Consider the following 24,324-nt stretch of genomic DNA (forward strand, 5'->3'; position numbering starts at 1 on the left):
GTCAGGGAAGTTGATTTACTCGTGACAGGGGAAAACATTTCTACAGCAGCTTAAGTTAATATATAAAAAAGAAGAAAAAAGGGAAAGAAATAAGAGCAAAACACTTCTGTCCTGACACTAGCAGATAAGGACAGCCTCGCCAAAGAAGAGGAGAAAAAGACAGAGCAAAGGCAAGAACAGTGAGATAAACTGCTCTTGGCTGTCTTTGGGGAACCTGGCTGGTCTTCGATGCCTGCATTCTCCCTGGGACTTTAAATGAACTAAGGTAAGAACAGCTGCCACAGTGCTTACTCAGCTCCGATGAAGGAGCCTCTTGCTTGATCAGGACTTTATTCTTGCCTCTCAAGGTAAGTTTGCATGAATTTATTTTTCACTTTCTCTCAGCATTTAACCTGGTCATACAGACCATGCTTTCTCTGTTTTCTTTTTCACTTTCCCTCTTTCTCTCTCTCATTCTTTTTCTCTCTTAGTTAATGTCAGTGGGAGAGAATGGTACATGGAGAGGGACTGTCTCCGTACCCTCTTCAATTCCTCCTTTCTTTCACTCACAGCTGTCCCACTCTGCAGACCTTGCTGTGGCCATATTTCTCATCACCACAGGTGAGTCCAACAGGTAGAACTACGGTACCTCATTCTGAGACACACTTCATTGGACACTACATTTCACCGCATGCCAGTGTAGTGTAATCGCTCACTGCAACCGTGAACCTTTACAAATACAAAGAAAATGAAACAGAGCTTATGAAAGGATTACCCTATCCTGGCCACTGGTGTGAAAAGTTTCAATATATGATTTGGTGACTGAAAAGTAAAATGTGTCCTGTCATTTCTACTGTCACGCTTCTCCGTGTCTAATAATGTTTCATTTCAGTGGTGGATTTGCATTGGAATCACAATGTGCGGGTTTATGTAAAGATTATGTAATATGTATTGATCGACATGATGATGATGGGGTTCGGACCCAAAAACAATCAATGAAAGCCGATTTGCACCACTGTGTCCACCCACCGAGATGAACCAGGATTTCAGGAATCAGCCAGAGGTCTGTGCATCTGTGCTGTTCATTCTCAGTCATCTCTGCCCCCCAGGCAATCCTTTTTTTCCTCTGCTCTAAGCATGGGATAGATCCCTCACATTCTCTCTTCGTGTTCTCTTTCTCTCTCTTGTAAAAACAAGTGGAAGCTTTGTGTTAGATAGAGCCTTGTGACTTCTTGTGTCTCGAAGCATTATCAAGATTTATAACATGTTTGCATTCTATGGCTTGCTAAATGGTGGAGAAGTTGTCATGAGGCTGCTCAATCAGTCCATCCAGTTTGTAGCGATTCTGAGATTTGCGAATTCAACGCTAAATCAGCAATTTACCGCTTTTTTTTCCCGAGACGCTGCATTTTTTCATATTTAGCTACTACATACGTGCAGAAAAATTGCATAAATAAGCGTGATGATAAATTGCATCTTGTTTCCGTTTCCTCGAGCTTCCTTATGATGGTAGGTAGCCTATATGGTTATGCACAGTCTATCTCTACCACTGCCACTGCTTAATGTCCCAATCGTTTGGCCAGTGTGTGATGGATTGACTGCCGAGGTGAAGTTTGCTTGGTATTAGACATTCGCTTTACGCGACGACATATTCTTGCCTTGTATTCAGTTGTGACATTGTTAATAGTTTTGGAACATGATATTAAAAGAAAAGGGATAACTGTCATGCACGGAGATGGTGTTATTAAATCCTGTTCCTAATCATGCACAGGACTATAAAAAAGATTGTGCCAACAAAATGAGCCAATCTTCTTTTTCAACAATTTCTATTAGCATGAGAACACCAGTAATCGAACCCTAGCTGGGCTGGAATATTGAAACACAACCACGGAACAAAGAATACAAACTTAGCAGGTGTAGGTGTAGCTGTAGCCTACCTTGTTTTATTAAGATCTTACATGATTCTATGATGAAGCTAAGCTGCAAAAGACAAAAAGGAAGATACAATATTCAGTTATACTGTTCAATACTGTAAAGCACCCCAGTCAGAGTGCTACGGACTGGGTAGAACTTGGATTGACCCACCCAGTACCACAGATGTAAGCAAAGGTCACGGATATAGACAAAAATACTTACAGATAGAATGTCAAGTGATCACAACATAGTCATACAGTGCATTGACATCCTTCCCTTGATAACACACAATTATTAAGTAATTTCAACCCACAGAGCTTAAAATAAAAAATAAAAAATACATTATGGATACAAATCTATAAAAATAGATCATCATAATGCTATGAAATAACCCTATCCCTTGCATCTGTGCAAATAATTTCCAAGCAATGGTTGGCACTCTATACATAAACATATAAACATTCAATTGACTGAATCCAAAAAAGGTACAGTATGCAGGAATTAGTGGCATTTAGCAGTGAGGCTGCAGATTGCAACCTTACTGAACACTTCTCCCTTTCCAAGCATCAGGTGCCATAAAAGTAAGGAAGGCTAGTGCCATTTTGGGCTGCTGTAGAAACATGGCAGACTCCATGAATGAGGACCCAATAGCCCATTTACCTGTATGTGTTGTGTCAGCGCTTGATGGTGGGCTTGCCTGACATTTGGGGGTGTGGTGATAACACAGAAGTTTACAGCGAGATTGACAGGTCAACAACCAGAGGTCAACAACCAGTCACGCCACTATGAATGACTGAGAGTTGTGTAACTTTGCTGACTAATTCGGGGGCAGTTACCTTGCTAATGTGCCAACGTTATATAGTTGACTCAGACACCTTGCAAATCACCTGAGAAGTAATTGTTGGTTACAGTAACGGGGTTTAAGATTGTATGTCTATTTCTCGGAAGCTTTCATGACCATCTATGGAGTTTGGTCCACCATCTTTTTTTTTCAGTCAAGCACTCTCTTTGCATAGTCTCCTGACTCCGGGCAAATCAACTGCAGCCTCCCACCTGGCAGGTCCAGCCCAATGAGGCATGGATCTTGGATGTCTGCCAGACAGAACTGGCGGTTGACCACTCTACCAGTGTTACGACCCCCGGCACCCCTTCAGATGATGTAATGGCCTGCATGCAACAGTGGGGACGGACGATTGCTTGATTGACTGATTACCCATACCTGGGGAGGTGTGGAGGATAAAAAGGATCAGTGAACACCTGACTCTCTCTCGAGCTGGCTCTCAGCATACAGACGTATTACCCCTTAAACACGTTTGCGGCCACTTTCCCATGACCGTGGCGATGCAGAGCGTGGTAGACTCTTGGCCCCACCGTCTCGGCTAAGTTGTCCCAGGCAGCGTTCTGGGGAGGACCAGGGAGATGACGGACCCTGTGTCCACTATGGCCCTGCAAGGATGCCTTCCACGTCGTAGTCATGGAGCTGGCTAGGCTGGAGCTGGGGGACTGGGCTTTGGAGCTAGGCAATGGTGTGTGATGTTTGACCTGCTCCCCACAGCAGCAGCATCCCTCTTTGGACTTGGCTTGTTAGGTCACCTCTTGGGTCAGCTTGGTGCAATAAAATAACCATTTTGGAATTAAACTAGCAGGAGATGTACTTCAGTGAGTTTGCTTCGGCCACAGTTAAAAAACTTGCCTCCTTTCATCACAGTGAGAGTGGCTTGTGGCCAGCCACACCTTCCTACTTTGCAGTGGGAAGCTTCTTCAACCATTTGTCACTCATTTGCACACTGCCAGTTGCCACTCTGCATATACGTGTATGCTCTACACAAGAGACTTGCTGGTTTTTGATGCATTCAAAAAGTTTGCACTCTAAACAGACTTAAGGTAATGTGTTAATAACTAATACTAACTAATCCCCTTGTATAACCATGTATACTTGCCTTTGTGCTTGCTCTAGGCTAGGGAGTTCAGGCTTGGGGCTCTGTAAAGCACCTGGGGACAATTGTATTTGTTACTGGCGCTTTATAGATCAAATTGAATTGAATCATGTATAATAAACCCCCATACCTCTGTCTCTCCTAGGCGTGGTGTCAGTGATGGGTAATGGAGTGGTTTTGCTGGTTTATGGGCGAAAGAGAAAGAAACTCAAGCCTCACGAGCTGATGACCATAAACCTGGCGGTGTGTGATTTTGGCTACAGTCTTTTTGGTGCACCCTTCTTTATAACTTCCAGGTGGGTGAGAAGATTTGTCTCTCTCACAACATGTGTATATGTGCAAGAATTTGTAAAGAAACATATGTATCAGAATGAACGAAAAAGTCTACTATGATATAATGCTCTAGCAATACTTCTGTCAACCATGCCAAACATAACTTTTAAACAAATGTTTTAGTCTGAAATTTCTCAGATTTGATCTCAAATTTGATTTTGTTTCTATAATTGTAGCTAGAATTCCAAATGGAACACTTACACGGAATATATAATCTTTCTTGCTTAAATTGATATCATGACATACTGTATATTGGCACTGTGTGAAGATCACCCATAGGGGGATGCTTTCAGCAGCACTAGCAACATTAGTACGTTGTTTCAAATCAAACCGGTTCCCGTAATCAGACGCCCAGCAGGGTTCCTTTTCACGGCTGAGTGGCCAAATCAAAGAGAACTGGGGGGCCTTACTGCAGGGCAGCACAGACTCAGGAGAAAAGCTGACCTTAAGTGGTTCTGCATTGTGGAGTGGAACTGCAAATCAAGTTCTGCGTCATCCTGCATATAGAAATACTGCAAGAACGCATTTATATATATTCTCCTTGTAGTACAGCGATTTTACCTAGTTTACCAATTTTAATGTATTACTAAAGAATACGTATCACTTGCTGTCCATTACTCATATAGTGTTTTTAAATGTATAAGGATGTGCATCTGTCTCATTAGTAGTCATTGTAATAGTACCACTACCAGAAGAGTAGTAGTGAACAATTAAATAGTAATAATGATTTTAAAGTGGTTAAATTTGCTTTATTCATTATGATGTGTGAATCATCCAGTTCTCTTTGGTCTCTGTGATAGCCTGTCGCATGCCTGGGTGTTCGGTGAGGCTGGGTGTCTGTTCTACGGGGTGCAAGGCTTTGTGTTTGGCATTGGATCTATGATCACCACCTGCCTTATCTCTCTAGACCGCGCTTTCAAGATCTGCAGCATCCAGTATGGTAAGAGGCTTAAATGTGAATGAATCATCAGCGGCCCTTTTGTCTCACAGACACATTTTTTTATACTTCCTAAAAAAGGTTAATTATATGGCAAAGGTTCCATATAATTTTTCTGAGATCTCTTCTCAAATCTTTCAGTTTGGACAGAAATAATTTATATCATTTTAAATAAAGGAAGTTTGAGTAGCTTTTGCGCTCTTCAAACAATGATGATTTCAATGGTTTGTTCATATTTTTTGGGTTGAATCATCAACAGGTTTCTCTCCAATTTTCACATTAATGGTCAAATATCCTTTGCAATTCATCTGATCTTTCCGCTTTCTTAAGCATAAAATGCTTCCCCCCATCTTCCTTTGTTACCTTGGTTTCTATCTCCCATCATGTATTGCGTGTATTTTCTAACATCACCATAGGGATAGAGATTACCTTTGTTGCCCTGGTTATTATATCACAATGAAATGCACTGATTTCATTATCTTGTCACCTGTGCGTAGTATGGAGCAATAAGATAAACTCTTAATTACCTGAGCTGACACTATCATTAACCCTGTGACAGATAATGAATGTACCAAGTCAATGCCAGGTCTGATGTTAATAGTGTGCTTCACAGAGTTTCAGTGTGGGAAGCAGTGAATTAATTATGATTGAAAAGTCATGTATGTACCTTTGAGCAAAGTCTGTATTATTGTATGTTGACACGTTGGTCATTTGAATAATTGAATTCAATGATGACCTGTCCCTATCAATTTTGAATTAAAAGTCTGCATAAATACTTATCTTTATATGATGGTAATGTCACAGTAGGAAACACTAAGACGGATGTGATTTGGCTGGGTTGGTGATGCTACTTATCTCTCTTCCTCTGTCTCAGGCCAATGGATTGAAAGGAGACATGCATCTTATGCCATCGCGCTTGTGTGGATCTATACCTTATTCTGGGGATTACTTCCTGTCTTGGGGTTTGGAAGCTATGGGCCAGAACCATATGCAACAGCCTGCACAATTAACTGGTACAATAGGCATTCAATACCACACAGATCTTTCTCTTAGTTCTCTGAAAGCTTTTGAATAGCTCCAAGCACACATTCCGTTCCCCTAATTTCCCTCTCATTCTGACATATCACATGCCAATGGGAAAAGAGCAAATGTCTGAAAGGAAAACTTTCAAACTATTTTTAGATCTTCTTGGGTCCAAACTTTTACGAAGGACAATTAATCGGTCCATTATTGAGTTAGAACACAATTACCTGCAACTTCAAAATGGCTTAACAATTTTCCCGCAAGTGCTCAGAAAGTAATTATAAATGTCTGACAACAAGGAAAGGATCTCCACAAATACGTACACGCCAATGTCTGTTTACCTCAGTTACTGTAAAGAAACTACTGAAACTACTAAATTACTGTTACTGAAACTTACAGTTTTTCTCCGTTGCTAAAACTCAATTTTTCAAAGCATGCCTCGGTTTCTCTGAACACTAAACCCAACTGCCAACTCCCTAAACCAATTCTGCTAAACTATGAGCACAATTCTCTGCTTTAGACACAGATTTAATTTGTTAACCACACTTTCTACAAAATACTAAACACCATCCTCTCTATTTTGCACAGTTTATCAATGCCAAAACCTTTCAGACAGAACACACTGCTATTCAAATGACAAAACTTCCATTTCCAGAGCTGTCAAAACTTTAGCTCCTAGTTTGGAGAACAATTTATGGCAACATTGAAGTGAGAGGTGATCAGAGAGGCAGAGGAGTGAGAGTAAGAGGAGGAGGAGGAGGAAAATTATGAAGAGGAAGAGCAAGACGGAGAGCCGTTACTGTATCTCTGATGAGATTCAGGCCAATGTGTTCAACCATGTGGTCAACAGAGGGTTCAACCAAACCTAAGCCGCTTCTCAGTTGCACCGATTCTCCGGACATTCAGAAGAGAGAATGGGTAAGAAACACTACTATGACAGTAAAACACTAGTTTGAATGCCTTATCAGGAGCATCGTATTCTTGTATTTAGAGTATTTTACATTGTACTGTATTTGTAAAATGATACGTAAACAAATACAAAGTGCAACCATTGATGACCAAGACATATTCCTAAACATCAATACAGTGATCCTAGCCACAGTGGACCATGTTCTAAGGCAGAACACCTCGAGAATGAAGCAGGTGTACAGGGTGCCTTTTGACAGAAACTCTGATAGAGTCAAACAATTACAGTATGATATGACTATGTGCAAGTAAGTCATATACGTTTCCACAACTGATTACGTCCAATCAGCACTGAAACATTACTGTACTGTATTGTAATCCAATCAAATGTTACTGTATTTTCAGATGTTTCACAACACAACAATTGTCGATATTGTCTTGAGCAAGAACAGGATGCAGTCTAGTTTTTTTGTCCTTTTTTATTTTACATTTTTCTTTCTTTTTTTTGTTGACTGAATCAATATCCTATTGTTTGTTCTCTTTACAGTTTTTCTCTGTTCCTAAAACACATTTTTTCAAAGCATGCCTCGGTTTCTCTTAGCTCTAAACACAAATCCCAAAACCACTCACACAAAATGCAAAACCCTTTATATCTCTTGCAAAATGACACTTTGGTTTCAAAACACTATTATATCACCTCAAAAGGGCATTTTGTTTTCAAACAACAAACACAGACCATTATTTGAGTAGACATTCTAAGCATTGATTGAACAGTGATGTGCTCAATGGAAAACACTACTATGAAATGGGAAAACACTAGTATGAAGGCCTTATCATGAGTATTATGGCTTTTCATCTCCAGTGTTACTGTATGCTTTCTCCTGTTGTAAAATATTGTAACTGTATAATGTTTTAACTCAAAAATGAAAGAAAAATGTAAAATAATAAAAGGACAAAAAAACTAGACTGCATCCTGTTCTTGCTCAAGACAATATCGACATTTGTTGTGTTGTGAAACATCTGAAAATACAGTTTGATTTGAACATTTGATTGGATTACAATACAGTACAGTAATGTTTCTGTGCTGATAGGACGTAATCAGTTGTGGAAACGTATATGACTTACTTGCACATAGTCATATCATACTGTAATTGTTTGACTCTATCAGAGTTTCTGTCAAAAGGCACCCTGTACACCTGCTTCATTCTCAAGGCGTTCTGCCTTAGAACATGGTCCACTGTGGCTAGGCTCACTGTATTGAGGAATATGTCTTGGTCATCAATGGTTGCACTTTGTATTTGTTTATACTGTATTTTTACAAATACAGTACAATGTAAAATATTCTAAATACAAGGATACTATGCTCCTGATAAGGCATTCAAACTAGTGTTTTACTGTCATAGTAGTGTTCTTACCCATTCTCTATTCTGAATGTCCGGAGAATCGGTGCAACTGAGAAGCGGCTTATGTTTGGTTGAACCCTCTGGCCAGCCTTGCCAGCCTCCTGCATGGTCAAACCCATGTTGACCACATGGTTGAACACATTGGCCTGAATCTCATCAGAGATACAGTAATGGCTCTCCGTCTTGCTCTTCCTCTTCATCATTTTTCTCCTCCTCCTCGTCTTACTCTCACTCCTCTGCCTCTCTGATCACCTCTCACTTCAATGTTGCCATAAATTGTTCTCCAAACTAGGAGCTAAAGTTTTGATTTCAAATTGCACAACAGCTTTGGAAATGGAAGTTTTGTCATTTGAATAGCAGTGTGTTCTGTCTGAAATCAAGGAGGTGTTGGCATTGATAAACTGTGCAAAGTAGAGAGAATGGTGTTTAGTATTTTGTAGAAAGTGTGGTTAACAAATGAAATCTGTGTCTAAAGCAGAGAATTGTGTGTTGTGTTTTGAAGAAAGTGCGGCTGACAATTGAAATCTGTGTCTAAAGCAGAGAATTGTGCTTATAGTTTAGCAGAATTGGTTTAGGGAGTTGGCACTTGGGTTTAGTGTTCAGAGAAACCGAGGCATGCTTTGAAAAATTGAGTTTTAGCAACGGAGAAAAACTGTAAAACATCTGCACATTCGGTTGTGTTTGCTCTGATGTAAAGGCTACAGCACTTTTGAAAAAAAAAGAAATCTTTACTGTAAGTCGTTACTGTTTGTGAGTTGTTTTATATTTGAGTTAAAACATTATACAGTTACAATATTTTACAACAGGAGAAAGCGTACAGTAGCACTGGAGATGAAAAGGCATAATACTTCTGATAAGGCCTTCATACTAGTGTTTTCCCATTTCATAGTAGTGTTTTCCATTGAGCACATCAGTGTTCAATCAATGCTTAGAATGTCTACTCACTTTGAGGTGACATAATAGTGTTTTGAAACCAAAGTGGCATTTTGCAGGAGATATAAAGGGTTTTGCATTTTGTGTGAGTGGTTTTGGGATTTGTGTTTAGAGCTAAGAGAAACCGAGGCATGCTTTGAAAAAAATTGTTTTAGGAACAGAGAAAAACTGAAAAACTACAGAAACTGTAGAAACATGTTTGGACCCACACATTTTAAAAATAGGAGTTTAACCTAAAGTTTCCCTTTAAGTGAAAACTGCACACAGTGCTGTTTCCTGACCAATGGGCTGGGCAGGAATGGTGGTCTGACCTCATACAATGTAGGAAATGAAACATATTGGAATCTGTAGTAGATCACTACCTATTCTGTAGTCAGTTGGATTATAATAGATGTCTTAACAGCTGTACCACCAACTAACTTTGGTGCTTGTCCAAACACCCATATATCCCAACAGGTGGAGGATGAAGTCCTCTCTCAATGACAGGATCTACATCTTTCTCATCCTGTTTCTCTGTTTCGGAGTACCTACCTTCATCATCATCACCTCCTACATTGCCATCATGGTGACGGTAAGGGACAATGTTTTGCGATGCAAAAAATGTATTCTGAAACTACCATGTGGCAAACAATGTATCATAACAAGAAAGAGAGCTCAGTTTGGCGAAGGGAGCCTGGTGGTGGATCAAATGAGAATGAATGGAATGGGGTGGGGGGAACCATTTATCTGTGTGTGTACATACACATAAGTGTTTACAGTTTATTTGTATCAATTCTTCATCAATTAACAAAATGCAGTGAATGAACAGAGGAGAAATGTAAATTTAATTCATATTTGGTGTGACCACCCTTTGCCTTCAAAATAGCACAAATTCTTCCAGATACACTTGCACACAGTTTTTGAAGAAACTCGGCTGGTAAGTTGTTCCAAACATCTTGGTGAACTAACCACAGATCTTCTGTGGATGTAGGCTTCCTCAAATCCTTCTGTCTCTTCATGTTATCCCAGACAGACTCGATGATGTTGAGATCAGGGCTCTGTGGGGGCCATACCATCACTTCCAGGACTTTCTGTTCTTCTTTATGCTGAAGATAGTTATGACATTGGCTGTATGTTTGGGGTTGTTGTCCTGCTGCAGAATACATTTGGTGCCAATCATACGCCTCCCTGATGGTATTGCATGATGGATAAGTATCTGCCTGTATTTCTCAGCATTCAGGACACCATTAATCCTGACCAAATCTCCAACCCCACTTGCAGAAATGCAGCCCTAAACTTGCAGGAACCTCCACCATGCTTGACTGTTGCCTGCTGAAACTCATTATTGTATCGCTCTCCAGCCCTTTTGCGAACAAACTGCCTTCTTCTACAGCCAGATATTAAAATGTTTTGACTCATCAGTCCAGAGCACCTGCTGCCAGTTTTTGTTTTTGTGCTTAGTCGAGTCACTTGGCCTTGTTTCCATTTCGGGGTAAAGCTTTTTGGCTGCAACTCTTCAATGAAGACCACTTCTGGCTAGACTTATATATACTGTATATACCTACGTACAGTATATGCTGATACTGCAAAAATAGCTAGGTAAACTTGGCTAATAACTAGCAGGTAAACTTGGTTAAAAACTAGCAGGTAAATTTGAAAGATGGTACATCATTTATGTGATTTTATGTGATGTGTCATCTCAGGAATGCAGTAACATGCTGATGTGCATCTTGTTTAGGTGTATCGTTCAAACCGCACTCTGGCATCCATTCCCTCATCAACAGTCACACACAGCAGCAAGGACTTAAGGCTCACAAAGGTGACATTTTTCACATGTTCATGTCTCTCACTTTGTGCTTGGATCTATATTGTATTGTACTTCACTGCATTGTATTGTATTGGTCTGTAGTGTAGTGTAGTGTAGTGTTGTGTAGTGTAGAGTTGTAGTGTAGTTTAGTGAACTGTGTTGTATTGTGCTGTGCTGGAATGTTATGTGGTGTATTGAAGGTTGTAGTGTGTTGTGTTGTAGTGTAGTGTGTAGTGTGTTGTGTTGTGTTGTGTTGTGTTGTGTTGTGTTGTGTTGTGTTGTGTTGTAGTGTAGTGTAGTGTAGTGTAGTGTAGTGTAGTGTAGTGTAGTGTAGTGTAGTGTAGTGTAGTGTAGTGTAGTGTATTCAAGCTTGTAGTGTGTTGTGTTGTAATGTGGTGTAGTATAATGTAATGTTTTGTTGTATTACAATACAATACACTACAATATATTTAGTGTATTATATTTAAAGACCATGGTTTTGGGGTGTTTATAAGGCATTAATGCCCTGATACAAGTCACGAGTGGGAGTAAGACAATCCTGTTGCCCTCATACTCATTTTCTGACCAAGAAACCACTGAAATCAAATTATCAATTATCATTTGTATGCAGAAAACAGAGAAAATCCCCAACCTAAGAGACAGAACAAAACATCTTTTGTCTTATGATGAATCTTATCTTGGCCGGAACATTAGATCCCCCAGGGTATAAAATTCGACATGGAACTGAAAACAGTAAAAGCTGTTTCAATTGAAACCTCGGTAAATCATGCCCCACTGTGCTCTGAAAAGCTTGACAGGCGTAGTAACAGTAACCAAGGGTGGCTGGACTTTGTGAAAGGTCAATAGCTAATAGCCAACCCAAGTATAATATTTGTTGTCCTCTATGGCCACAATTTGAGTGAGTAGTGACTACATACAATATTCTCTTGATCGATGAACACAAACAAATACAAAATCATCTTCCATTACAGATTGCTGCAGTGGTCTGTTCATCTTTTCTCCTAGCCTGGATGCCGTACGCTATCGTTTCTCTCTACTCTGCACTAACAGCCAAGGAAGAACCGGGAGAAGATCCAGGGATCCTGAGAGCTGGAGCTGGAATGACTGGACACGTAACCCCCAAGCTGGGGGACTTCCTCGCCTTCCCCTCGCTTATCAACTGGACCTCCTTGGAAAATTACAGCACCATCTCACCATCAGACTCACTGGACATGTGGAGCAACAGTACCGTGAATTCCAACTTCAGGCCGGGTTCCAATTCAGTGTTGGGCTCTGGTGCTGCCCTGGGAGCCCAAAGCGTACGGGCCGTTTCCAGCCTGCGTCCGGAGATGACGCTGATCCCGGCTTTATTCGCCAAATCTCACTGCATGGTCAATCCCTTCATCTACCAGATCATGAACCGTGAGTTCAGGGCGGATGTGTACTACATGTTCTGTGGGAGAGGCTTGGAAAGAGAGAGGACTAGCAGAAGAGGAAGAGAGAGGAGTGATTCTGGAGGTAAGGTACACAGTGATTGATATACAGTGATACCCACACATAGTGAGACCCAGTAACCCAGTAAGATACTTAAGCAATATAGCACTAGTGGGTAAGGGATAATCCCACGGGTGGTGTTCGGCCGTAGCCACTGACATCGATGAACAGGCGACCTCCTGTCAGGGAAAAATCCCTCTTCTAGACATTTAAGTTTAGATTACAAACCACACTGTGAGGCAGAACAAACGTTTAAATGAACCTTGACAGTCAAAGGAGAGGTCTTGTTTGGGGAAGTCCCTAGAAGAGCTCTGATCTCCCTTGGCTGGCTTAGTCGTTTTATTGCTCACATGTTAGCAATGGAATGAAGCCACTCTGATAACGCCAAGGTCGTGGACGAAAACATTCACAGCACTTTTCTATTCCCATGTATCAGTAGTTTTCCACTCAGTGTTTCTTCACATGAGTGTCTTATGTTTAATACAAAGCTTTAAGCTTATAAACAGACAGGGTTATTAATGATTAATTCCTTTAACACTTAATTCCTTTTACATTTCCCTCCTGTTAATCATACTAATAACCATACAGATGCAAAACATCAGAATACAAAGTTTTCAGTGAAGATTTTCCTTTGTCTCGTCAAATAGCATCGTCCTCGTCGTTGTCACCCAAGAGGGCCGCTACTTCTTCCTCCAAGAAGATGGCAGTCATGGTCCGTTTCACCAGAGCCTGTACACAGACTTTCAAACAACCAAGGCAGGCACACAGTAGAATTAACAGCACCACAAAAGGTGTACATGCTTTAAGTACTATGATTAGCCAGCTACCAGAACGGAACCAGTTCAGCCAATCCCATGAGCCTGAGCTTTGCTTGGTTACGAAGTCCTGGGTCTCTGCTGCACTAACTTGTTTCATTTTAGCAAGCGCATCGGTTATAGCATGTGCATTAATCTCATCTGGTATGTATGTACAACAAGTTTCATTTATAAGGGCACAAACCCCTCCTGCGGGAGCAGTGACCAGATCAAGAACAAATCGATCCTGCAAAACCATAAAGCGAAGGCTCTCAATTTCTCTGTTCTGGGCTTCATTTTCCATGATGGAGGCATTGACAAAGGTTCCAAACGTGTAATTGAGTGTTTCCATACGTAACATGAGCTTTCCTACCCCCGCCCAGGGAAACAGTGACAGAGTAACTTTGGTGCCATCCCCCCACAACTTGTAAGCATCGGGCACGTCAGTGCCCCAGATTGAGTCATGTGGCCTAATGTCTCGTCTCTTACGCCCACCTGTCCTTGGCCTATGAGCAGGGGCGGACTGGGACAAATGGCGGCCTGGGCATTTTGAACCAGACCGGCCCACTAAATTCGATAACACACCTTTTTAATCTCGAATGTCTACACCAACCAGGCTTATAGCTAGCAGGGCGTCTGCCCTATAGTCTACTAAAAAATAAGAAGAAACGGGACGCCCTACTTTTAGGCAGGACGGCCTAAAGACGCCCTATTTTTCTCCCGTTTTACCTGTTAACTTCGCTGAATGTGATCAAAATTCACCGTTTCAGTCGCTTCAGTGCTTAGCGAAGTCTAGAATCATACATATGACCTGCCAATTAGAAAATACAAATAGCATTGCTGTATTCCCGCTACAACAACGTTACATCATGATTCCAACGAAACATTGATTCACGGGCTCGCAGAAGCTCCAGAAGACAGCTGTCTCACCGCACGTCACTGAACCTACTACTGTATGAGTTCAACAAGAGTTTGTGTGTTAAGGTGGTGGTCTTAATTAATCTAAATGCAATACACATCATACACTTTAAAGCTTTGTTCAGAATACGGAGGTATAAGATCGGTCGATATTTTCCATGAAAATAGCGACTGAAGAACCCCCTGTTCTCGTCTCCTTTTCTAGAAGGGAGTCTATTTCCTCCTGTAGGAAACGCGCTTGATGAGGTGGCATTAACGTTTGAACTACGCCCCTGAACTTCGGGGGGGACGGGAAAACTGGAGCGTATAACGGGCTATCATAATTCGGTATCTGGACAAATTGGCATATTTTCGGAATACCAGGGTTTGGGAATACTGGGCTTTCGGAACAATTGACATGGCACCGCGCACCACTCAAACACACAACATAGAGTGTAGGCTAACGGCTGGCTGTTTCAGAGTACAGTAGGCTGAGGGCTAGCAACAGCTACAGACTTGTCTTGTATTTAGCTATGCAAACGAACTTGGCCATAGAACATAGGTTCTAAGTCAAACATATTTTAGAGACGTTTTAATTCATGATCAGTAAGCTTACCGTAGGTCGTTGTATCGTATCTCCCTGGCTGTAGCCACCAGCACTGTCATCCACGGGAGCTGATGGCAAAGTTTAGCTAAAGGTAGAAGGTGTTTGCTGATATGATTGGACGAGACCCTAGTCACTCAAGAAGACGGCCAATGGGCCGCAGACTAGCGTGCGCGTGTCAAGCATGTCAAGGCCATGGGCCACGCTGTTTACCGTCCTAATGCATTATGTAGGCAGGTCCAAATCGAAAGGGGTTTGTGTTGGGTCAGCCCAGGGGATGTGATTGGGCCAGCCCAGTGTCAGTAGGGCCGCTGATGAACTAATTTCGTGGGCCAGCCGGTCAGACCATTATATGGGGAAAAAAATTAAAAAATTAAAATTCGGGACCATCGGCCCATATTGCACCCCGGCCCAGCGGGCAAACGCCCGGTATGCCCGATGGCCAGTCCGTCCCTGCCTATGAGATATCACTACGGTATGGTCACTAACCAACACCGGTGCACACACTCCTTCCCAATGGAGAGGCAGGCCATCATATAGCTGGTGACCACATAACCAAAATATGTCTTCCCCTCCACCAGTTAAGAGGTGAACTGTGCCATTTTGACTTGGCAGACCCCCGGTCCATCCCCAACACTTTAGCCCGTGCACTGATTTGTAACAGGTAGTATCATTTGCACAATAGGCTGTGTAGTTACACATGTGAGGAGGAACAGCGCCAATCGAATAGTTTCCACTTCCTTTGAAGCAAAGAGGAAACACTGTCCCTGGGGTGACTTCAGCGTAAGGTGATATCACCCCATCTACGGGAACAGCCGTCAGTGGGTGGGTGTCTGCACAAGGGGCAACTACAGTGCTGTTAGTATCGTTACCTCGGGCCATTAGTACCTCAGAAAGGTTTGCATAGAGGGGTTCATCAGACGAGACAACAGCCACACACTCACTCTGTCTTTTAGACAACGGTATTATCGTGAGTCTAGGGTAATGGGAGGACACAGGCATTCTTGTGCACACATAACAGTCAGACCTATTCAATCCTTTTGCTAGACCATGAACATAACGGTACCAGGAGTTGAGATGGTAGACTGTGCCTGTTGTGCCATTCAGCGAGGTCAGCGCTATCCATCGTCTGTCCCGGTGCTCCTGTTGTGGAGCGCACATTCTGAGATAGGTTAGAACACATATACATACGATTCCTAGGCTAAAAAGCCCCACTCGGGTTCTGTTGAGTCTTGCGTTGGCCATGGTCACAGGTGCCCTAGTTGTGAAAACAGGGTTGGTTTTCTTCACCGGGTTGAGACAAGCCACCTCTAAAACAGTGACCTCCCTTTGTAACCGGGCTTACTCTGTTTCCACAAGTGGCTCCTGCAGCGTCGGACGTAGTTTGCAGTGAGAGAGATGGACCCACGTGGAGCGTCCTTTTACTTTAACGGCTGTGGGTGTGGTGAGGAGTACTTGGTGGGGGCCTCCCCAACGGGGGGATCTCCAGCACTTTCGTTTCACAGCCTTTATGAACACCCAGTCTCCTGGACTGACTGGCTTTGCCTGTGGGGACACAGAGAGAGAAGGAACAGTACTTGCAGCCAACACTTCTTTTCTTTGCAGCACCTTCTTTAAGTAATCCACTAAAGAAGACTCATCGTCAGGTGAATGTTTGCTTTGATCAAAGTCAGGCAGTGTATATGGCCTTCCATACAGTACTTCAAACGGTGTTAACCTGTGTGGTCCCACTGGGGTTATTCTCATGCTCAATTGGACTATGTCTAAGCACTCAGGCCACATTAATCCTGTCTCTTTCATTGCTTTGACTAGTTTGAGTTTCACTGTACCATTATGCCTTTCCACCAGCCCTGCTGACTGGGGGTGGTACGCAGTGTGGTGTTTTAGGTCATTGTGTAGGTGTTGAGCTATTTTGTCAATTGTTTGGTTTACAAAATGCGATCCATTATCACTTCGTATTACTCGGGGTATGCCAAACGTCGGTATTATTCGCCTACAAAGTGCTTTCGCAACGGTTGCTGAATCTGGGCTTGAACAAGGCAATAGTTCAACCCACTTTGAGAAAGCATCAATTATGACTAAAACGTTTTCTAGCCCCTGTTGTTTTGTTAGTTGTATAAAATCCATGTGGATAGTATGAAACGGATGAGGCGGGGTGGGGAACTGTCCCTTGTCAGGGCGTGCCCCACCCTTCGGGTTATGCCGTATGCATGTTTCACATTGCAAACAAATTTTTTTGAGTATGAGTGAAAGCCATATGTGGTATAATATTGGTGCACCAGGCCACACATCCCTCCTGTTGAGACATGTGTCAACCCATGGCTCAATATTGCAGCCCATTTATACATAGACTTTGGTAGAATTGGTTTTCCCTCCATACTAACATAGATTCTGTCTTGCATTGTATAGCCGTGTTTTTTCCATAGTTTCTTTTCTGCTTGTGATGCTTGTTGTTGTCTTGTTTGTAAAATTTCTAAACATTTACGGTTGGCGTGCATGTTATTACGTAATTTAGATTGACTCGTCTCCACCCTGTGGTGGTGCTTTTCTCCACGCCTTCCTTTTCAGGATTCCAGTCTCGTATTTGTTTCACTCGCTTTGCTTCTTTGTCTAAGTTGTTCCTCTTTTCGTTTGGTATGGCGGACAGCTGCATGTACGGAGGAGGCTCCCAAGCTGTCAGTTTCTGTACTTGGGGCGGCAATGTTACTTGACAATGCGAGTTTTTATCTTTCCAGCACAGATAAGTTACTGTCACTCTGGTGGGCCCTAATTTCTGTACATATTCGTCATACTTGTGATCGGGCCCTAAGTTCGTTCTCAGAGTTATTTTCAACTCGTTTTTGTCAAAAACTTTTGCTAGAGGTTTTATTCTGTCTGTGGTTTTTCTTAGAATTGTTTCTAACGTTTTTCCAGGGTCCTGACACGACGGTTTTAGGACCCAGGAGTAAATTGGAGTGTTATGCCCTTCCAGGAGATGTATGTCAGCTTCGTCGCATTGTCGAGCTTCCATACCTCCCTGTAGGTTCGGGAAAATAGCCACTTTTAGCTTGGTCATTAGGTCTCTGCCTAATAAGTTGTACGGACATTTTGGAGCTATGATTACTTGTGCATGCACTGTGTCCCCTGTTTCGTCGAGTGACACGGTAACAGGTTCGCTGAAATACTGTCTTTGAGTTTGGCCATTTGCAGATTTTACAAAAATAGCTTGAGTTGACTTTGTTAAGCCTTCCACATCTTTCATTACTGTTCTACACGCTCCTGTGTCGCATAAAAACAGCACCGGTGCTCCATTTATGAACACCATTTTTTCTGGTTTTTCGCTTAAACAAATTTCAGCCAAGTCTAAAAATTCCTCACACACATCTAGACCCTCATTCTCGTCGCTCATTTCCCCAGGGCCTATTTGAGGTCATTCCTCTGTGTACTCGTCGTCTGCGTAATGCCCACTTGTATCGTCTTTGGTTGGGCAATCTCTAGCCCAATGGCCGTAGCCTTGACACTTGTAACATTTGTTGCGATCGTTCTCCTCTTTGTTAGAGTGGTAACTTTGGTCATGCGCTTTTCCTCCACTGCTGCCTGCTCGCCCGCGTCCTCTACTCCCTCCTCTGCCCCTTCCTCTGCCACGGCCTCGGCCTCTGCCTCGACCACGACCAGGGGCGCTTACTGCGTGTACAAACGCTTCCACTAATTGTTTGGAATCTTTCTTTTCTTTGTCTTGCTTTTTGTTTTTAGCCGTTTTCTCAGCGTGTTTAGCCTGTTCCATGAATTCAGGCATTGCAGAACTTCTAAACGTCACGAAATGTTTTTCGATCCAACCCTTTATCTCTGGTCTAAAACTTTGCAGTAAATCCTGTTTTAGTTGTTGGTCATAGATCGCTTTTTCATCTGGTGTGCTGTCTTTCAGTCCGCTGTAAGCTTTGAAAGTTTTCTCAAAACGGTCTCTAAACTCCCACACGTCTTCGTCTTCTTTTTGTTGCGTAGCATGTATTTTAGTGTAATCACACGATTTTTTTATAACAACTTTACATTTAAAAACGAAATTCCCCAGTGCATGTAACGAACTCCCGTTATCATCACAGTTTCTGTATGCATCCAGTGTTGGAAAACATACATTTTTATCCCTGCAACCTCTCCCCTGCGGCTTTATTAGGCAATTTCAATCATTGGATAGAGACTTTTGGTTGATCAGGCCAAACTCCTCATCCTCAAATCGTTATGCACTTGTATTATTTTATTTAAGCAGTATTGTTTTTATTATCACAATCCGCCATGGTTAATTTTCCTGTAAACCCATGTTTCTTTGCCCATCGCTCTAACCACTTACAGTGGTTTGGGTGATGTCCTTTCATCCATTTTACATCGCCTACGTGCTCCAAAATAGGAGTCTGTTTAGTGCACGAATTGCCCATTTTACTTTTGTTGCAAATAAGGGGTTGTACTGTGACGTCCTCTTAGGGCAAATAAGAGCCTGGGAAGCGAGCTTCTAGACCGAGGTCCGGCCTCACAGGCTTTTCATTTGTTTTAACTCACAGTCAACCTCTTCACACACACACACACACACACACAATTCTTAGTCACAAATAGTGGGGAGTCGAACCCTCTTTTCCTTAGACTTTCTCTACAGGAAACTGGCCATATTTACTATTTGTACTGTTTTACTACACACACACACACACACAATTCTTAGTCACAAATAGTGGGGAGTCGAAGCCTCTTTTCCTTAGACTTTCTCTACAGGAAACTGGCCATATTTACTATTTGTACTTTGCTAGCATTCTCTTGTAATGATCCCCTACGGCAGCCTATCTGCACACTACTTTCTTATACTCACCCCTCAGTGTGTTGCTCTCTTTTGTCGGATCCCGTCAATCTTCGTCCCGGGAGGCGGGCGTCCCCACACCGACCTGCAGAGAATTCACTCTACAGGTTTTTCTCCACCACCTAGTGAGGAGGCTGTGCACAGTCTTCGATGCGTTGGAATTCCCGCTCCCGGTTCGTCGATATGTTGGGATCCGGCTCGAAGGACCAAGTTATGTCAGGGAAAAATCCCTCTTCTAGACATTTAAGTTTAGATTACAAACCACACTGTGAGGCAGAACAAACGTTTAAATGAACCTTGACAGTCAAAGGAGAGGTCTTGTTTGGGGAAGTCCCTAGAAGAGCTCTGATCTCCCTTGGCTGGCTTAGTCGTTTTATTGCTCACATGTTAGCAATGGAATGAAGCCACTCTGATAACGCCAAGGTCGTGGACGAAAACATTCACAGCACTTTTCTATTCCCATGTATCAGTAGTTTTCCACTCAGTGTTTCTTCACATGAGTGTCTAATGTTTAATACAAAGCTTTAAGCTTATAAACAGACAGGGTTATTAATGATTAATTCCTTTAACACTTAATTCCTTTTACACCTCCACCCTAAGAGATACTTAAGAACTCGTGCACGTGGCGCTCGTGCACCTGACTTTAAGATGATGTTCGGGAAACGCTCGTAAATAGAAAGTGTTACTGAGTCTACTATGTCGCCAAAATCCACGTAGAGCGTTAAGATACGTTGTTATCGGGAAACGAGGCCCAGACTTTTCATTGCTGAATCTTTAAAGTCTTTTTATCTCAGCAGGAGTGTTAAGGCCCAGTCACACCATAACGTTCTGGTCAACGTTCTATGAATTTAGAGGAAACGTTGGTTCGTCCATGGTCGCCAGTATCATCCATGGTCACTGGTATAGTGGCAGAAGAGCGTTTTGTGGACGCTGATGACGCTTCTAATCGTCGGTAATCGTCGGAGAACGCTGGTTAAAAAAAAGTTTTGAACATGCACAAAAGTTCTCATTACATGGAGACCAGCGTTCTTCAACGTTTAATTTAAATGCTGGAGAACGTTCGTGGAAGCACTTTGCATTTGAGCACCTTACCCATCTCTCGTACGAAGATATTTAGCCAAAAGTTTTTTCATCAAGGGAAGATCTTGATTTTATCATGTCCCTTCTACAATTAATATGTTATTATCATATGTGCTCAACAAACTCAACTAACATCATTGCAAACGTTATTCTGTGCACTATAAATCTACATATTCCATGCTATCATGTCATGCAAGGTCATTGCATAATCTAGCGAAAAGTGTGAGGTGGTCAGCAGGGTACTGTTGAGACACAATGCTTGATTGTGATATAGCCTGTATTTTCAATCCTTGGTCAGTCACCATCAATGTTTTAGAAATAAATGGGCACCTTAACTGTACTCAGTCTACCCTATATAAACCAATGATTTTTTAGCAGGATTCAGTTGATTTTGGGCTACCGTAGGGAACCCCCACTATGGAGGATCCAGAAAGACCAAGGAGGGTATATATGCTTGTTTGAGCCAAGCATGAAGTACATGTACTTAACTTGAACATAGCTGAGCACTGTTATAGCTGGTGCTGTTCCATGGCAGATGGATATAATATGAAGACTCTTGTGACAAGGACCATGTGTGTGGATGTGTTGATGTTTTCTAATAATGAACACTAAGAAACACAAATTCAGTGTCAAATTTAAATCATTTATTGTAATAACATAAAACCCCAGAAATAACACCTGTTATTTCATAAATCACAGTAATATTAACAGTAAATTTCGTCCAAAGACATAGTGAAATAGGCTTTGTATTCCTCTTACATGGAGCAGCATTTATCATCTTTAGTTGCAGCAGCGCTAGTAGCAGAAGCCCCCCTCACACCTTTTCATCGTCTTGGCGGCATGATGTTCACTGTTTAGATCAACTGAATCCGCTATGATTTTCCAGCGTTTCATACCCGTTTTCCCATTAAATCCACACGCCAGCAAAACGCTATTCTGTCGTTATTCACACGATCAACACGCTCGTCTGACTTATCGTTTGTTGCGCGCCAGTGGCACTTCACTTGGTCGCTGTTACACGCTCCTCATGCGTCAGTCCCACGCTAGTCATGCGTCAGTCCCACGTAAGTCATGCGTTAGTCACACGCCAGATGTGTCCAACTCGCCCTAGAACGCTCGAAATTGAACGATTAGAACATTCAGAGAAGTTTGACCAGAACGTTATGGTGTGACGGGGCCTTTAGACATAAACATCCCTCTGCAGTTTTCTGATATCCATATCTATTGGTGCAAATGCATATTCATTTTGTGTGTTAACACTGAAATACTAAGGTGTCAGAATATGCATTAATTATAGGGGCTCCTCAAAATATTCTCCACGCGATAATTCTACCTCCCTTTTCATTTTTTAGTCCTCCTACAACAATTTATTTGAAATGTTAAGTGCCATCAGCCTCTGCACATCTCTCTCCTTTTTGGAGAAAGCATTCATCAATATAATATCAGCATACAGAATAAGGAGCTTCATTTTCACACTTGTTACCTCCAGCAAGGAGGTTATGCGATCGGGTCCGTTAATTTATTTATTTGTCCGTCTGTTTGTCTGTCTGTGGACAAGATTTCTCAGAAACTACTGGGCGGATCTTTCTGAAATTTTCACAAGAGGTGGATCTTGGTCCTGGGACATCCCCATTACAATTTCAGGATGATCCGGATCTGGATCTTTGTTTTCACACCTAAAGTGACATTTCTCAAAAAACCAATGACCCGATTTTTATGAAATTTACAATGAATGTAGACTTTGGCCTATTGTTCAGATGAACGTTTTAGATCTTGCTTTACTATCAACGTCAACCCTTGCTGGAGGTCAAAAAACTCGGATTGCTCTTGTTTACAAATGCAAACATACAGAGACCTCCGATACACAACTGCAATAGAAATAGACAAACACAAATCTCATGACTGCTTAACACCCACCCACATCTGTCTTGTGTTTTTGTGTCATGTCTCTTTGCAGGCAATCAAAGCAGCATCAGCTTATCTTACTGCCACAGCTGGAAGAGGAAGAGCGGCTCACACATCCTCAGTCATGGAAACACCGGGAAGAAGAAGCAGCAACAGCGTTCGGGGAGCGAGAAGGGACCCCGTTGCTCCTGGCAAGGCAGTGGATGCAGCGACTGGGCCTCCCTGGATGCAGCAATGTTGGACACCCAGATCAACATGGAAAGAGGGAAGGGTAGTGAGGGGGACAGAGGAAAGGAGAAGGAGCAGGGCGGGTCCACCTCCAGCAGTCTGTTGACTTGTGAAGACTGAGGGGATGATTGTGGTGGTGGTGGAAAAAATGGCTGTTAAGTATATTTATTCTTATATGAAGAGCTTTATGAAAAAGTGTATATTTTATGAATCGTGTTTGTATGTCATTGATTTAGAATGCATGTCCTTAACACTGTCCCCATAAGACTTCTTAAAATAGGCAATAGATTAATAGCTATCTTTGTAATGTACACATTCACATTTGACTCGATGGCTATTTAGGTGAATGATGTACTGTATTTCATTTGAACACAGACCATGACAGCTCTGAATCGTCACAAAGTAACCCAATCTGGACCTCCTGGAAATCCCCTGTTGGTGACAAATGACAAAAGCATGTTGTTTTGTGTTAACGTTAGAATTGGACATCTCATTGTAGGCCCTGTTGTTGCCAACTTCCATGGTTTGATTTATAGAATGGTGTCAACACCCCTGATTTAGAATAGGCAGTCATTTTAAATGTGATCCTTTGTGTCTTCTTGTTAAAAGTCAGTGAATGTGTCAGTGCAATCATAGTGCTGTTTTTAAATATTGTTCCTAATGCAGTGTTCAGTAAGCAAATGTATTTGACAACATACAATATTTACCAGCAGCGGAAAAGTTGATCAAAAACAATAAATGGTTCAACAAAAGAAAAGACCAGCGATTTTGTTCATAATGTTAAGAGACCTAACCAACAATTGAAACCTTGGTCTACAAATAGAATGGCATCTCTCTGAAGAAACAAATAAAAAGAGAACACACACATGTTAATCACTGACGATGAACACTTCAGTTTTTTTAATACATTTTTGTATTCACATTTATTGCAAACAGTATACAAAACTCATGGCGACAATTTAGGTGAGTAGTACATGCAATATTCTCTTGATCAATGAACACAAACAACAAGGAAAAAGGATGACATTATTCGCCATTGAAGATTTGTCTGTACATTTTGATAGTTCTATTACTTTTGGTAGTGGCTATGCTGTCCAGTGTTTCAGTGTATTGTGCAAATTCATATGAGAATCGGGTAAAGTTGGTGGTCACCTCAGAATGTCTGGATTTGTGGATGGCTTCAAGACTTTTGAGGACTATGACGTAACCATCACACTTGGGCTACCGTAAGTTTTAAAACATTAGTTACCACGCATGTCATTGTCGGCTATTTCTACTATTTCTATCCACTCTTTTATCCTCCCATTTTTTGATCATTGTATGGAAATTAAGACATTTGTCGTATACACATAAGAGAGAAAACTAACTAAAAT

At 41.9% G+C, this 24,324-nt stretch overlaps 1 protein-coding gene across 1 annotated transcript; it reads left to right on the forward strand.

Moving 5' to 3' along the window:
- Positions 1–473: 473 nt before the first annotated feature.
- Positions 474–23,071, forward strand: opn9 (opsin 9; the record flags this gene model as incomplete). The annotated part of the gene is made up of 9 exons (XM_080857398.1): positions 474–600; positions 3,976–4,126; positions 4,964–5,103; positions 5,975–6,113; positions 9,822–9,936; positions 11,083–11,163; positions 12,123–12,648; positions 13,272–13,355; positions 22,776–23,071. The coding sequence occupies 9 exons, from the start codon at positions 474–476 to the stop codon at positions 23,069–23,071; spliced, it is 1,659 nt and encodes a 552-aa protein (XP_080713524.1).
- Positions 23,072–24,324: the final 1,253 nt, after the last annotated feature.

Source organism: Sprattus sprattus, assembly GCF_963457725.1.
Source record: "Sprattus sprattus genome assembly, chromosome: 19".
Taxonomy (NCBI): domain Eukaryota; kingdom Metazoa; phylum Chordata; class Actinopteri; order Clupeiformes; family Clupeidae; genus Sprattus; species Sprattus sprattus.